General features: G+C 43.7%; 1 protein-coding gene across 2 annotated transcripts in view; it reads right to left on the reverse strand.

Moving 5' to 3' along the window:
• The window catches only part of CUNH10orf143 (chromosome unknown C10orf143 homolog), a 58,940-nt gene extending 49,906 nt beyond the window's left edge, over positions 1-9,034 (reverse strand). For both annotated transcript variants that reach the window (XM_029245533.1, XM_029245534.1), the window contains exon 1: positions 8,887-9,034. In XM_029245533.1, the coding sequence (XP_029101366.1) occupies positions 8,887-8,955 (69 nt within the window). In that variant the 5' untranslated portion in view covers positions 8,956-9,034. The remainder of the gene's footprint in view (positions 1-8,886) is intronic.
• Between the last annotated feature and the right edge of the window lie 7,131 nt (positions 9,035-16,165).

Genomic DNA, 16,165 nt, shown 5'->3' on the forward strand with positions numbered 1-16,165 from the left:
CACAGAAAGGCAAAACAAAAGGGCTTTGTCAGGGGCCCCCATCATCAGCTACTATACATTAGGGTTTTGTTTAGTTTTGCTTTTTAATTTATTTTTGGCTGGGTTGGGCCTTCGTTGCTGCACGTGGGCTTCCTCTAGTTGCGGTGAGCGGGGTCTATTCTTCGCTACAGTGCATGGGCTTCTCATTGCAGTGGCTTTCCTTGTTGCAGAGCATGGGCTCTAGGCACATGGGATTCAGTAGTTGTGGTTCGTGGGCTCTAGAGCACAGGCTTAGCAGTTGTGGCGCACGGGCTTAGTTGCTCCGTGGCATGTGGGATCTTCCCGGACCAGGGCTCAAACCCATGTCCCCTGCATTGGCAGGCAGATTCTTAACCACTGCGCCACCAGGGAAGTCCCTGTTCATTAGATTTTCACAGTGGGGATCTCATTCAGCAGATGAGCCATAAAACCTACATCCTACAGGACGAAACAAGCAAATTTAACTCTGAATTTTCTCACTTTGTAAGTTCAACCCCATAGGACAACCTGGATGGAGTTAAAGCCATCAATATGTCTAAGTGGTTTTGCCTACAAGGACTACTAGCTTTACTGGATAACTTTTCAAGTGTTAATAAAGGCAGATCTAAAAGTTATCCAGAGAAAGAGTGGATATAAAATATCCTCGGCCCTCTAATTTAGGGGCAGCTATTCATAATACCAAGATTGGTGAAAACGGCAGATTGGAAGTTTACAATTTACTCACATCTAAATTTCAACAGCTGCATCAAAAACATTCTAGACTGCAACTCACAATTACCTGCCCTCTCACAAAGCTCAAGCTTGTTCATCCCTGGACTGAAGACATGACCCAGGTGCAGGTGTGCCCACAAGGAAAAACATGTCTGCCAACAGCATGTGCACCTGAGCATCTTCAACCTGCAGAAGAGCCCACACAGCACAGCTAAATAAAGTCACACCAGGGCTGACAAGCTAAATGCTGTGCAGAAAACATTCACATTGTTAGCGGTTTTAGCTAGCAGTGACTTCACTGCTGCAGTGCACAACCTACACAAACTTTTAAATATTCTAAGTCAAAACAGATAGAAAGCATTCACAATTGACATTCTTGCACTGTTTAAGGAGTGCCTCAAACTTAACTTTACTGAGTATATGTGTGTGTGTTGCAACTTCTTTCTATAAGCTTTGAATCAATAATGCAAGTAGCTCTTCAGGCCAAGATGGAGCAACAGGGACCAGATTCACCCTCCTACATGAAACAACCAAAAATGGACAAAATAAATGAAACAACAGATTTCAAGACACTGACCAACAAGTAACAAAGAACAGTGACCCCTGAGAGAGGGACACAAACGGGCTGAGCCCTATACCTGCCCTCCCTCACTGCCTTGAGTTTCCAGGCTGCGGCATGGCAAGGGGAACCGAGGCAGAGCCTGGGGGATTCCCTGAGTTCATAACACATTCCTGAGCATGTTGGGGGCTCACAGGAAAGAGCCCTGGAGAAAAGACAGTGGCCTAGAGCAAGAAACAGGGTGATGCACACACATACAGCTGAGTGCTGATCAGCATACATGTGTAAAGGAAGTACCCAAGGGCAGGAAAAGAGCCACCCGGAAGGATTAGAAGCAGTAGTGCCTGGTGCTCAGACATGGCTGGGAATACTGTCTGATCCTGCCACCAAACCTGGAAAACCTCATGACTCATGACGCAGAGGGCAGACTACACAGATCTTGCTTCAGGAGTAGGGAGTTATTAGCCCTAGACCAAACCCTATTCTGGTCTCACCTAACAAATCTTAAAAGCATGATCCAAAGGCTCAAACTTTTTCCAAGTAACTTATCTGTGACCCAGAACAAAGTTCAAGCATGTTTACAGGAATCTAAAAATATCCAGCACCCCATATGGTAAAATTCACAATATCTGACCAGCAAAGCAGCAGAAAAATATGATGCACAGTGAAGAGAACAACCTATCAAAGCTAGCCCCAAACTGACACAGATGTAAGAATTAGCAGAGAAGGACATTTAGAAAGTTATTTTGACTGTATTCTATATGTTTGGAATGCTACACAGAGATATGGAAGATATTTTAAATCCCAATCAAACGTTATAAGTTGAAATCTACAATGTCTGAGATTTAAAAAAAAGTAACGGATATAATCAACAGCAGATTAGACACTGCGGAAGAAAAGGTTAGTGGACTTGAAGGCACAGCAATAGAAACTACCTGAAAATAAAGAAAAGAGATTTTTAAAAATGAACAGAGCATCAGTGGTATGACCTCAAGAAGCTTAAATGATGTATAATTGGAGTTCCAGTAGGAGAGAAGAGAGGGGAAACAGAAAAAAATATTTCAAGATATAATGGCTGAAAATGTCCCAAGTTTGAGGAAAACTATAAACCCACAGATCCAAGAATTTCAGTAACACCAAACACACAAAAACATGGAGACAATTATACCAAAGAACATCATGGGCAAATTGCTCAAGGCCACTGATAAAGAGAAAACGAAAAGGACACAGAGGCCAAAGATTTTACATTCTGAGGAACAGAGATGGGGTGACGGCAAATTTCTCATTAGAAACAAACCAATTAGGAAGACAGCGCAGCAACATCTTTAAAGTACTGAAAGAAAAAACTACCAACTTAGAATTCCATATGTGGTAGAAATATCTTTCAAAAATGAGGGTGAAGTAAAGACATACAAAAGGTCAAAATTTTTATCACCAGTAGGTTTGTCCTATAAGAAATGTTAAAAGAACTCCTTCAGGAAGAAAACCAAAATATAAAACCAGATGGAAATACGAATCTACACAAAAGAATGAAGTGCACTGGAAATGGTAACTCTGTGGGCAAACAGTAAGTTTTTGCTCTTGTTACTGAAACTTCTTTAAAAGATGACTGTTTAAGCAGAAATAGTAATAATATATATGGTTTACAACATATATCAAGGTAAACTGTAGGACAAGAGCAGAAAAGCAGAGAGGAGAGGGATGAAGTGTATATTGTAAGGTTCTTACATGTACAGTGGTATGGTACCACCTGATGACAGACTGTACAATTTGAAGATGCACATTCTAAATCATAAAGCAAAAAACAAAGTTACAGTTAAGTCAATGAAGGAAATAACATGAACTCATAAAAAATATCTTACTAAACCAAAAAGAAATAAAACAAATAAAAAACAAAAAGATGACAGACTTTAATCTAATTATATCAACAGTCACATTAAAAGTAAATAGACTAAATACTCTAATGAAAAGGCAGAGATTGTCAGACTAAGTACCAAAAACCCCCAATTATAGACTGTCTACAAGAAACTCACTTTAATACAAAGATACAAATAGATTAAAAGTAAAAAGGTAAAATAAGATATACAATGCTAACACTAATCTAAAGAAAGCTAAGGTGGCTATACTAATATCAGACAAAATAAATTTCAGAATGGAGAATGTTACCAGGGATATAAAAGGTGATTTCATAATGACAAAGGAGTCATTTAATCAAGATGACATACAATTCATAAATGTATATGCACATAAGAGTTTCACAGTACATGAAACAAAAACTTATAGAAGTTTTTGCAAGGAGTTTTTGCAAGTTGTTTGCAAGGAGAAAAGACAGATCTACAATTATATTCAAAGGTTTCAATACCATCTCACAAAAACTGTTACAACATTAAAAATATTATAGGACATGAAAAAAATTGTTAAGGATACAGAAGATATACACCAAACTATCAACCAACTTGACTTAACTGACACTTATAGAACACTTCACTCAACAGCAGAATACACATTTTCCAAGACTAACCATATTTTGAGTCATAAAAGAAGTCATCTCATAGGAAAAACAGTATGGAGGTTCCTCAAAAAAATTAAAAATACCATATGATCTGGCAATCCTACTTCTGGACATTTATCAAAAAGAATTGAAACCAACATCTCAAAGAGATATTTAGCATGTCCATGTTCACTGCAGCACTATGCACGATGGCCAAGATGTAGAAACAACCTAAATGTCCATTTCAAATGAATGGATAGAGAAAATGTGGTATATTCAAACAATGAATACCATTCAGCCCTTAAAAAGAAGGAAATTTTGCAATATGCAACAACATGGAGGGGCATTGAGGACATTATGCTAAGCAAAATATGCAAGATAATGAAAGACGAGTACTGCATGATTCCATTTATACGAGGTATCTAAAATAGTCAAATTCACAAAACGAAGACTGGAATGCTAACTACCAGGGGCTGTGGAGAGGAGGAAATGGAGAGCTATTCATCAGCAGAGACCCGCTGCACAACACTGTACCTACAGTCAACAGTAACTGACTGTACACCTATGATTTGTTAAGAGGACAGATCTCATGTTAAGCATTCTTCCTACAATAAAATTTTAAAATTAAATTAAATTAACTTTCAGAAAAAGAAAAAAGTGTCAGTAAACTTCAAAGGATTCAAGTCACACCACGTATGTTCTTGGACCACAGTGGAATTAAACTAGAAAGCAGTAACAAAGATCTCTAGAAAATCCCCAAATATCTGGAAACTAAATAACACACTTCTAAATAACAAATGCATCAAAGAAAAAATCAACTGGAAAATTATAAAGCATTTTGAACTGAAAAAATAAAAAACAAAACATTACATGCACTAAAGAAGAAATGTATAGCAGTCAGTGCCTACGTTAGAAAACATGAAAGGCCTCCACCTAGTGACCTCAGAATCCACCTTCAGTCACAAGAAACAAAAGAACCAGTGAACCCAACATGAGAAGAAAAAGGGAAATAAAGAAGATGAGAGTGAAAATTATTGACAAAGTAAATAGAAAAGCAATAGAGAAAAATCAGTGAAACTTAGAAAGACATCACATGTACATAGATCAGAGACTTAATATTGTTACGATATTAAGAGATAATATTCCTCAAATTAATCTATAGATTCAATACAATCCCTATCAGAATTCCAGCTGACTTCTTTGCAGAAATTGAGAAGCTGATCCTAAAATTCCTATGGAAATTCAAGGAACCCAGAATAGCAAAAACGATGTTGAAAAAGAACAAAGTTGGGGGACTCTCACTTCCAGGTTTCAAAACTTATTATAAAGCTACAGTAATCAAGACAATATGGTACTGATATAAGGACAGACATACTGATCAATGGAACAGAACTGAGAATCCAGGAAAAAACCCTCACATTTACAGTGGGTTGGTTTTCAGCAAAGGTGCCAAGACAACTAAATGGGGGGAAAGAATAGTCTTTTCAACAAATGGTGCTTGGACAGCTTAATACCTACACGCAAATGAATGAAGTTGGAACCTTACCTCACACCATATATAAAAATTAACTTGAAATGGAATGTAGATCTAAATGTAAAAGCTAAAACTATGACTTTTAGGAAAAATACTGGGGTATGAAATAGAATAATTTTGAAAATCATGTATCCAATAAGGGAGTGGTATTAAAATATACAAAGAACTATTACAACTTAATAATAAAAAGACAACCCAATTTAAAAATGCGCAAAGGATCTGACAGACATTTCTCCAAAGAAGATATACAAATAGCCAAAGAAACACATGAAAAGATGCTCAACATCATTAGTTATCAAGAAAATGCAAATCAAAACTACAAAGAGGTATTACTTCATATCCACTTAGAATGGTTACAATTTAGAAAGCAGATTAAGTGTTGGTGATGATGCAGAGAAACTGAAACCCTCATACACTGCCGGTGGGAATGTAAAATGTGGCAGCCACTTTGGAAAACAATTTAGCAGTTCCTCAAATGGTTAGAGAGTTACCATATGACCCAGAAATTCCACCACTAGGTATATACCCAAGAGAAATAAAAATATATGTCTATACAAAAACTTGAACATGTTCATAAAAGCATTATTTATAATAGCCAAAAAGCCAAATTGTACACTTCAAGTACTTGTAGTTTGTTATACCCCAATAATGTTGTTAAAAAATAAATAAAAAGAAAGAAAAATGATAGGCAAAAAACCCTGTAATAGCCAATCAATTAATGTATCCTTCTATTTTATTTCTAAAGGACAGTGACAAAGAATGGAAAGAAATTACAACACAGGAAATGGCCACTTATCCCTAGGAACCAAAAGCTGGGAAAAGGGATCTTGGATCACCTCAGATTAAACTAGAAAAAAATATCAAGTCAACGTGAGCCCAGGCATCTCAGGTATGCTCTGCCTAGAGAACTTGCTCTTTACAGAGCTTTTATGGAAGGAGAGTCTTCAGGGAGATGAAAGGCTGAGTAGACATGAATCTTCAGGTGTTCTAGGCAGAAACTTCTATTCTTAAAGGAATGGTGAGTGTGGTGGGCAGGGACTGAAAGGAGCCAGGCACTGGATGCCCCGAGTCACGGGGTCAACCTAGGCAAGGACCTCACGTCTCTTCTTCCAGAGCCTAGAACAGTTCCTGATACACAATAGATGCTCAAAAAACGGCTACCCAACGGAGACGATAAACACTACTGATATTTAACTGCTACACGTGTTACCACATTAGCCAACCTTACCATGATCAGGACACTAACAAGATTACAGGAGAGGCACCTGACTCTGGTTCATGAGACTCACTCATTCCAGAGATGGGTCCTGGTGGCTGTAGCTCCTAACTCCACGGCTGGTTTTAACGCACAGGGTGTAGGGCCACTAGGCTGTCACAGAGGTAGGAAAGGAGCTGCACTTCCTGAGTGACCAAATTCTGAAGGGGGGGTGTGTGTGTGAGAGGGAGAATGGAAAACTTGGGACAAGAGCTTGGCTACTTAATTGAACTCAATCTGGATTATTAGATCAAAGACTAGGACACAATACAACATAAACAAGAACTTTATCAAATTAGGAGGCAATATACACCACAGCAATAAGATACCACCTCATCCTTCTTTGGTCACAATCAGGAAGTGTTGTAGCCTCAACCTGGGCGTTTAATTTCAGCAATTCCAGCCTGAAAGATCACTCAAGGTCTCTTCCATTAAGCCCTTCCTGTTCTCTCTGATCAATAGTGACCTCCGGCTCCCCACCCCTGACAGCCCATGGCATCACACTTTTCATCATTTTACGGCCAATTTAGGACTTCGTTTTGAAGTCCCATGTTTTAGTTCCACAAGCCCCCCATGGGAAGCTGTATAGCCCAGTGGTTAAGAACACAGGCTCTGGAGGCAGACAGCGGGGTTTAAGACCTACTGCCACCACTTGCTAGCTGTGTACCCTTAGGCCAGTTGATTAACCTCTCTGTACCTGAGTTTCCTCATTAGCAATACGGGTATAATAACGGATTGTTGTGAAACTGATAACCCACATGGTAGCCGCTCAAGGACTGCCGGTATCTGCCACATCTCTGCTAAATGTCTCTAAGACACACAACTCAGTGTGGCCTAACAGGAATTCCTCATTTTCTCCTGCAGTCACACGTCAATCTTTCCTCAATGACGGCACCACTGCATATCTGGGTGCTCAAGTCACAACCCTGGGAGTCACCTGGACTCCTCCCTTTACATTTCCTCCCACATCTACTCCACCAGCAAGACCTGACAGTTCTTCCTCCAAAATATACAGCCAAGTCTGTGTACTGTCACCATCTCACTGCCCTCTGTCTGCACCTCTGACGCCTCTCACGATCTATTTACTCCTGGCCACCCCTCTGACCATTATCCCTTACATTTCCCACAAAGCTGCTCTGTGGAAAGAGTTAGCTCTTTAAATGTCAGTATGATCGTGTCATTCTACTATTTACTTCCCACTGTCTGGAGGACAACACCCAGGGAGTGGTGAAGCCACGGACAAAAGGAAACTGGGTCCCTGGATGTCTTTGATCTGGGTACCACCAGTCCCATACTTATATTTAGCGGCTCTGTGTTCCACGGCCCTGGGCTCACCTCCATACTGTAATGTACGGGAGAATCAAACTTCCATCCGGTTTGAGCCAATGTGGTTTGAAGTCCCTCTGTTCCAGAAGCTTAACCTATGCCCTGTAATATGGCACAAGGGAGTGGGGCGCCACTGTGACAGAACATAAGTGATACTGGCTCGTGGTCAGGCAGTGGGGTGGTGAGGAAACATGCTGCAGAGTAGAAAGCTCGTCACTCCTGCTATGCTGTGCAAAACATTTGAGAAAAACGTTGCCTGCATTAACTCAGAAGGCACACCCCGTGCTTATGGAGCCCGTAGGTCCAGAAGAAGCAGACAAACAATTAAGAAGCTCGGTATGGTGGCACATCCTTGCTGCTCTTAGAAGGAAATAAACGAGATGAAGTGAGAAACAGCAATTAGCAGGCAGAGGTGTTAGACAAGAGCGCAGCTCAGAGGCCCTGCACTCCTGCTCCAGTCCCACAAGACTTCTTTCAGTTCCCTAAAAGCCTACGCGCTTCCTACCCACAGTTTCCCCTTCAAGCCTCACACAGCCCCGATTACCCACCCACCCCAGCTTGATTAGGCCCTGGCCCCCCTTACTGATCACCTCTTACCCTGCTCTCTCACAGCAAAGGACTGGCGTGTCTACTCACCTGGCACCCATACCACACCCAGTCCAGCGCCTGCACGTGCAGGCGTGACTTAGGAACAGCGGCGTGCAGAACGCAGGACACCCCCCTGACCTAGACATCGAGACCTTGCAGGGAGCCCCGCGCACATCTGAGGGACCCTACGTCACCAATGCTCCTGAGCGCCCGGGTTCGCATCTCTGCGCAGGCGCGGTCTGAGGGGGCGGCCCCGCCCACTACGCTCCGCCCCAGCAGGTGCGCGTGCCCCGCTCCGGCCGGGCCTCCTCCTAGGCAGGGCGCCAGGAGACGCGCGGCCCAGTGGGGGCCCGCCGAGAGCCGCCGCCTTCCCGTTCCTAAGGCCCAGACCCCGGGGGACTCACCGCGTCCCCCGGAACCTGCAGCTCCTCTGGCCTCCGCCGTCGCCACCGGCCAAGCGCCAGGGGGTCCATGCGGGCCCAGGCCCGAGTCCGCCCAGCCTCTCATCCCCACAGGCTGCAAGGTGCCGCCGCCGGACCACGCCGCCGCGAGCACGCCCTCTTCGCCCACGTGCCCCGAGGGAGCCAATGAGGGGCTGGGGGCGGGGCGCCGCAAGGAACCCTCGAGACCCGGCGGGCCCAGGCGACAGGCCGGAGTAGCGGAGGCCAGAGCCTTGAGGAGACGAGGGGACGTTTGCCTCAGGTCATTGATTCGGGAAGAGGGCTGAACGTCACTTCTCCGATCACTGAGTCGGCCGTGGGGCTCCAAAGAACCTACTCTTAGGGTTTCGTCACGTTTCGACTACAGACCCTGGACCGGCTGGAGGAGCGCCCGCCTCCTTTCTTGTGATTGGTCTCCGAGCCCAGTCTGCGGCCGTCTTCCTGTGGCTGGTTGGCTGATGGAAGGCGCAGCGGGCCTTATCAGCATGGGAGAAGCTCTGGCGTCTCTGGGAGATGTAGTCCCGGGGATGCAGCTTCAACTTCCGGGCGGGAGTGGGCGCCCGGTTGCTGCGAGACCGCGCAGTTGCCTCCTGCCGGGTTTGCTCGTTGTGCTGTAGCTTCTCGTCTGGAGGCCCCGGGAGCACCCGCTTCTCTGAGGCAGCAGGCCTGAGCTGCCGGGGCCTTTGGGCTGTGCGGAAGGGGAAACCGAGGCCTTGCTGTCCGCGCCGTCGTGGGGTGGGATTCCCTCTGTGAGCAGTCTCCAAACCGTGGGCATCGCACCCCCGACCCAGTGCTGTGCGGAGCTGCACTGCCCTCATCTCAGGGAGCCGAGGGACCTGTCCAGGCTGGAGCGTGCTCAGGCTCGGCCGGCCCCCGTACCCCACCGCAGAGCCCCACCGGCTTCTGCACCAAAGCGCCGAGCCCGAGATCCTTTCTGGTTAACTAAAATTAGTATAAGCCAGTCCTTTGACAGTGATTGGCTAGTGGGTCTGTTAGGGGCATGGCTGGCTCTGGGACAGATGTTCCTTACTGTTTAAAAAAGGGGCTGGATGGTTGGGGGCTTAGTTGTTTCCTGCTGTTGTTGCCAGTGGAAGCTCCCTGGAGCTGCTGCAGCCTTCTTATCACCATGAGGGCAGCTGGTTGGAAATTTAGTGAAAAGTAGGAAGGCATCCAGGCTCTAACAATGTGAGCTTCTGAACCAACCCCAAACCAGCTGACCACCAATCTCCAGACGTCTTGTCTTGTCTCTGTTATTTGAGTCACTGTAAATTTACCATTTTGCTTCGGTTGGAGGCATCTTTTGTCACAAAGACTTGTCCTTACCCGTTGTGGTGAAAAGCATGAATCCCTACTCAGTTGGGCTACTTTCTGCAGGGTATTCAGCAAATTAAGTAGCTAATCACGTCAGTTTTCTCATTTATAAAAGATGATGACTCTTCTGGTATTGGGAGGATTAAATGTAAAGTGCTTAGAACAATGTCTGACACAAACTAAGTGCTCAATTCTACTACTAGTACTTCTAGGACTACTAGTTAATCCTGTATCAAAAACCCTTGGGACCTTCCAGTTACAAGGTGATTAAGTTCTGGGCGTGTAATACACAGCATAGTGATTATAGTTAGCAATCTTGTTTTCTTTATATATTTGAAAGATGATCAGAGAGTAGATTTTAAAAGTTCTCACAACACACACACACACAAAATGTAACTATGTGATGGATGTGTTAACTTACCTGACTGTAGTAATCATTTTGCAGTATATACATATATCAGATCATTACATTGTACACAGTAAACTTAAATGACAAATATCAGTTATAGCTCAATAAAGATGGGGGTGGGGGACCTTGGGGCCAGATGTTTTGGAGTTCAAAATTTTTTGGATTCTGTGCTAAAGGGCAGTATGCATACTGCATGAAACACCTTCAGCGGGGTCTGGAACAGCATATAATCAAAGACAATATTTCTGTAGCAAAAATGTGTGAATATTCACAAATATTAACCCGAAATGGGATATATAAAGGCTATAGTCTTATGTTAGTTCCAATGAGTTTGCTCCAAACTTAGGGGGAAACTTATAAGTTTTAGAACTTTTTGCATTTCAGAATTGAAAATAAAGTACTACTGTGGACCTGTATTACTACTTCTACTTTAAAAACTTTGCATGTATGTGTCTTGCAGTTGAGATTAAATGACCTGCTTTGTCGTCCAGTTTCAATTTCACTGTTCTTTGCACCTAGGGCTGCTTTTTCAGATGCTTGAGCCAACCATTGGGTTATGGGGGTACAAACGCTTAGTCCCTGAAGTAGTGACAGATGGTCTCCTTGACCAAACTCTACTCAGGTTCCTCTGAAATCTCTTATCAACTAGGCTCTGACCTTTGGGCTCCCGTGTTCATCCCTGCATTTTCCAGTTTCAGCAAGAATCTTGCTAAGGCAACTTAGCCAGAAGCCCCCAGCCTTGGTGTCTGATTGGGCTTCTCATCCTCCAGCATCCCCCAGGGGTTGTCTGGTCATGGTGGCCTGCTTTCAGCAAGAATGCTGCTAGGTTAGTTTAGCTAGAATCTCCCCTTACCCCTGATGTTTCCTCGTAGAAATTTTCCATCCACTGACCCCACTCACCCATCCCGCCATGCTCCTTGGCTATAAGTTACCACTTTCCCTTGTATTTAGAGTTGAGCCCAATCTCTCTCCACTCCTGCAAAAGCCCATTTCATTAGTCACTATACCTGTCACAGTGGTCCCCCTGAATAAAGTCTGCCTTATCATTCTCTAACAAGTGTCATGATTACTTTTTTCTTTAACACAATTGGTATATTTAGAAGGACGCAGTTTAGCTTATCACACTATTTACCAAACATCAGTCATTTGGGTACCAACCAAAAGAGGTATACTAAACCTCTCCTATTATTTACCTAGTATATTTAAATTCTTAATATCTTAAAATTTAAGACTTTAAAAATAATACAAAATATCTATAAAATGATAGTTTAAAGGACTTGTTATTCTAATATGTTAAATACATTAACAGAAGAAAACAGGAGAAAGCTTCATGACATTGGATTCTTGCATATGATGCCAAAAACACAGTCAACAAAAGAAAAATTAGATAAACTGAACTGTATAAAAATGTAAAACCTTTGTGCATCAAAGGACACTATTAACACAGTGAAATGCAACCCAAGAAATGGAGTAAATATTTGCAAATTATATATCTGATAAGGAGTTAACATCCACAACACATAAAGAACACCTACAGGGGCTTCCCTGGAGGCGTAGTGGATAAGAATTTGCCTGCCAATGCAGGGGACATGGGTTTGATCCCTGGTCCGGGAAGATCCCACATGCCGCAGAGCAACTAAGCCCGTGCCCCGCAACTACTGATGCCCACATGCCTAGAGCTTGTGCACTGCAACAAAAGAAGCCACTGCGATGAGAAGCCCACACACTGCAACCAAGAGTAGCCCCTGCTCGCCACAGCTAGAGAAAGCCCGTGTGCAGCAGCGAAGACCCAGCATATCCAAAAATTGATAAATAAAATTTTAGAAAAAAATTTAAAAAAAGGAACACCTACAACTCAACAACAAAAAACAAACAACTTGTTTAAAAAACAAAGGACTGGAATAGGCGTTTCTCCAAAGATGACATACAAATGGCCATGAAAAGGTGCCCAACATCACTAATCATTAGGGAAATGCAAATCAGAACCAAATGAGAGAGACTTCTCTGGTGGTGCAGCTATTAAGAATCTGCCTTCCAATGCAGAGCACACAGGTTCAAGCCCTGGTCTGGGAAGATCCCACATGCTGCAGAGCAACTAAGCCTGCGAGCCACAACTACTGAAGCCTGCGTGCCTAGAGCCCGTGCTCCGCAACAAGAGAAGCCAACGAGAGAAGCCATCAAAATGAGAAGCCTGTGCACTGCAACAAAGAGTAGCCCCTGCTCACTGCAACTAGAGAAAGCCTGTGTGCAGCAACAAAGACCCAAGGCAGCCAAAAATAAAAATAAACAAATCAATTAATTAAAAAAAACTCTTTAAAAACCAAATGAAATGCCTCTTCATATCCATTAGGACAGCGGTCCCCAACTTTTTTGGCACCAGGGACCGGTTTCATGGAAGACAATTTTTCCATGGACCAGGGAGGTGGGGGATGGTTTGGGGATGATTCAAGCACATTACATTTATTATGCACTTTATTTATATTATCATTACATTGTAATATATAATGAAATAATTATACAACTCACCATAATGCAGAATCAGTGGGAACCCTTAGCTTGTTGTCCTACAATTAGATGGTCCCATCTGGGGGTGATGGGAGACAGTGACACCCGAAGTGTGTTGCTTATATCCAGTCTACTCTGTAAGATGCAGCTTAATTGTCACTTGCCACTCACTGATAGGGTTTTGATATGAGTCTGCAAGCAGTTGATTTATTATGGTGTCTGTGCAGTCAAACCTCTCCGCTAATGATGATCTGTATTTGCAGCCGCTCCCCAGTGCTAGCATCACTGCCTCAGTTCCACCTCAGATCATCAGGCATTAGATTCTCATGAGAGCATGCAACCTAGATGCCTTGCATTTGCAGTTCACAGTAGTGTTTGAGCTCCTACTCCTATGAGAATCTACTGCTGCTGCTGATCTGACAAAAGGTGGAGCTCAGGAGGTAATGCAAGTGATGGGGAGCGGCTGTAAATACAGATGAAGCTTTGCTCACTTGTCCACCGCTCCCCTCCTGCTGAGTGGCCCAGTTCCTAACAGGCCACGGACCAGCACCGGTCCATGACCTGGGGATTGGGGACCCCTGTATTAGGAGGGCTATTATAACACAAACAAACAAACAAGTGTTAGCTAGGATGTGGGGGAACTGGGACCCCTGTTCGAGGGGAGAAGGCAAGAAGGTAAAATGGTGCAGTCACTATTAAAAACTGTATGGTATTTCCTCAAAAAGTTATGGTATTTCCTCAAAAAGTTAAACATAAAATTATGATATGATCCTGCAATTCCACTTTTGAGTATACACACTAAATAATGGAAAGAAGGGATTTGACCACCTATGTTCATAGCAGTACTATTCACAATGGCCAAAAGGTGGAAACAACCCAAGTGACCATAGATGGGTGAATGGATAAGCAAAATGCGGTCCATCCATACAATGGAATATTATTCAGTCTCTGACACAGGTTACAACATGGATGAACCCTGAGGACATTATGTGAAATGAAATAAGTGGGTCACAAAAGGACAAGCACAATACAATTCCACTTCTATTAAATAGCAGACTAGTCAGACTCACAGACAGGCAGCAGCAGGGTGGCTCCTGGGGGCTGGGGGAGAGGAATGAAGAGTTGGTGTTTAATGGGGGCAGAGTTTCAACTAGGAAGATGAAAAGACTTATGGACACCGGTGGTGGTGATGGTTGTACAGCAATGTGACTGTGCTTAATGCCACTGAACTGTACAGTTAAAAATGATTAAAATGGTCATCTTATGTTATGTGTATTTTAACACAATAAAAATAAATAAAAGTTAACTATTAAAAGAAAAGTTGTTTCTCTGTGCACCACTTCCAGTCACCTTGCACACCACCTACGGGGAAAGCAGCTCTCAGAGGAAGGCACCTGAGCTCCGATTCCACCTGGCCAATTTCCAGCACCTGGGCAAGCTGCTTTGATTCCTCAGCTTTAAATATATATATATATATAAACAGTGCCTCCTACAGTGGAGTGCTCCGAGTTTACAGTGAGACACCATCTGTATAGTGCCCAGCGTGATGTGTGGTACTTGGCACGCTCGCAGTTCACTGTAGCTGGAATGAGGAATCTCTAGTCTTTCCCAGCCGAGCACTGGACCGACCAATCAGAGTCCAGGAAGTTTGTGGAGAGGTTTTGTTTGCTTAACTAGTGAGGTGTGCTGGGGGGAGTGTTCATTCCTGAGCCTCAGTTTCCTCATCTGTAAAATAGGAATAAAGCCTTCCAGGGAAGTCAGAGCTTCATGGAGTAGCTGGGGGTTGTCTTTAATAACATGCTCAGCTCAGCTTCCCTCAGATGGGGTGTGCCCATGCGCGTGTGTCTTGCGCGTCTGTGTCTGTGTATGTGTTGTGAGGAGGGGGCCAGAAACAGTTTTGATTCAACTGTTGCAAAGTCATTACTTCTACTCTTCCATTGACTTAACCTTCCTCCTTTAAATCTTTAGTGACCTCTCTAAAAGATGACTACCTCTGCTTATCTTGTTGGCATGTAACAGAGAATATATATAGTGTATCTATATACATGCATATCTCCAGAAACACATAGCCTGGCACATAATAAGTGTTTAATAAATGCTCTTCCCCTTCCTTCTTGCCCTCTTATTTTAAGAAAATTCCCAGAACTACTTTGGGCACTAGAATAGGTTATTTTTTTCCTTTGAAATTCACAGTTTCTTTAGACATTATATGACAATGTCGGTTATCGTCTTTGCCTGGAAACACTTCTCCCTAAACTGCAACAGCTCTCCTTCTTGTTTTTCAGAGGCCGAGGGAACCGTCCCTCCGGAGAGAAGCCGAGCCCACCCCGCCCCCACCCCATCTGCCTGATTCAGGTCCCTCAGGGCACTCATGCCTGGATGGTGGGAAGCTTTCTTTTTTTATCCATTGATGTTCCATATCCCCTCCAGGAGGACTGTTCTCCACTGGGCAGTTGCAGGCCTGCAGTTGACACTCAGGAAATAACCATACACTGGGCGTTAACAGACTTTAGTGGTCAATTTTGCAACATTGATCTCACTTCATCCTCCCAGCAACACAGCAGGGCTCGGGCTGTCTTCATGTTCAGATAAAGGAGCAGAGAAACGTCAGGCTCAGAGATGTTGCCTGCGGTGCCCAGGGCTGCAAAAGGTTGAAGGGCAGACCTGAATTCAGACACAACTCTGTCCGGATTTCTTACCCTTCTGCGCGCCTTGCCTTTGGTTCCGGTGGAAAGCCTCCTTGTTAAGCTGCAAACCCTGTGAGTTTGATCAAACAAACAAACAACAACAGTTCAACAAACAAAACGGCTCTGCTAGTTGCCCCAAGGGCCTTAATTTCACCACACAATTTTCCAGACGCTGCTGGCAGGTACAGAGTCCCAGTCGGCTTCCTCAAGGTGAGTCTCTGCTGCACCCGGACATGAATAATCTTTATTCTGATCACCCACCTTTGCATTCGAAGTGGTTCATGAACGGGAGTGTGTGGCCAAGGGCTTCTCCTCTTGAGAATCTGTGTCC

This window comes from Monodon monoceros, unplaced genomic scaffold (genome assembly GCF_005190385.1).
Source record: "Monodon monoceros isolate NGI ecotype Baffin Bay Population unplaced genomic scaffold, NGI_Narwhal_1 Super_Scaffold_4, whole genome shotgun sequence".
Taxonomy (NCBI): domain Eukaryota; kingdom Metazoa; phylum Chordata; class Mammalia; order Artiodactyla; family Monodontidae; genus Monodon; species Monodon monoceros.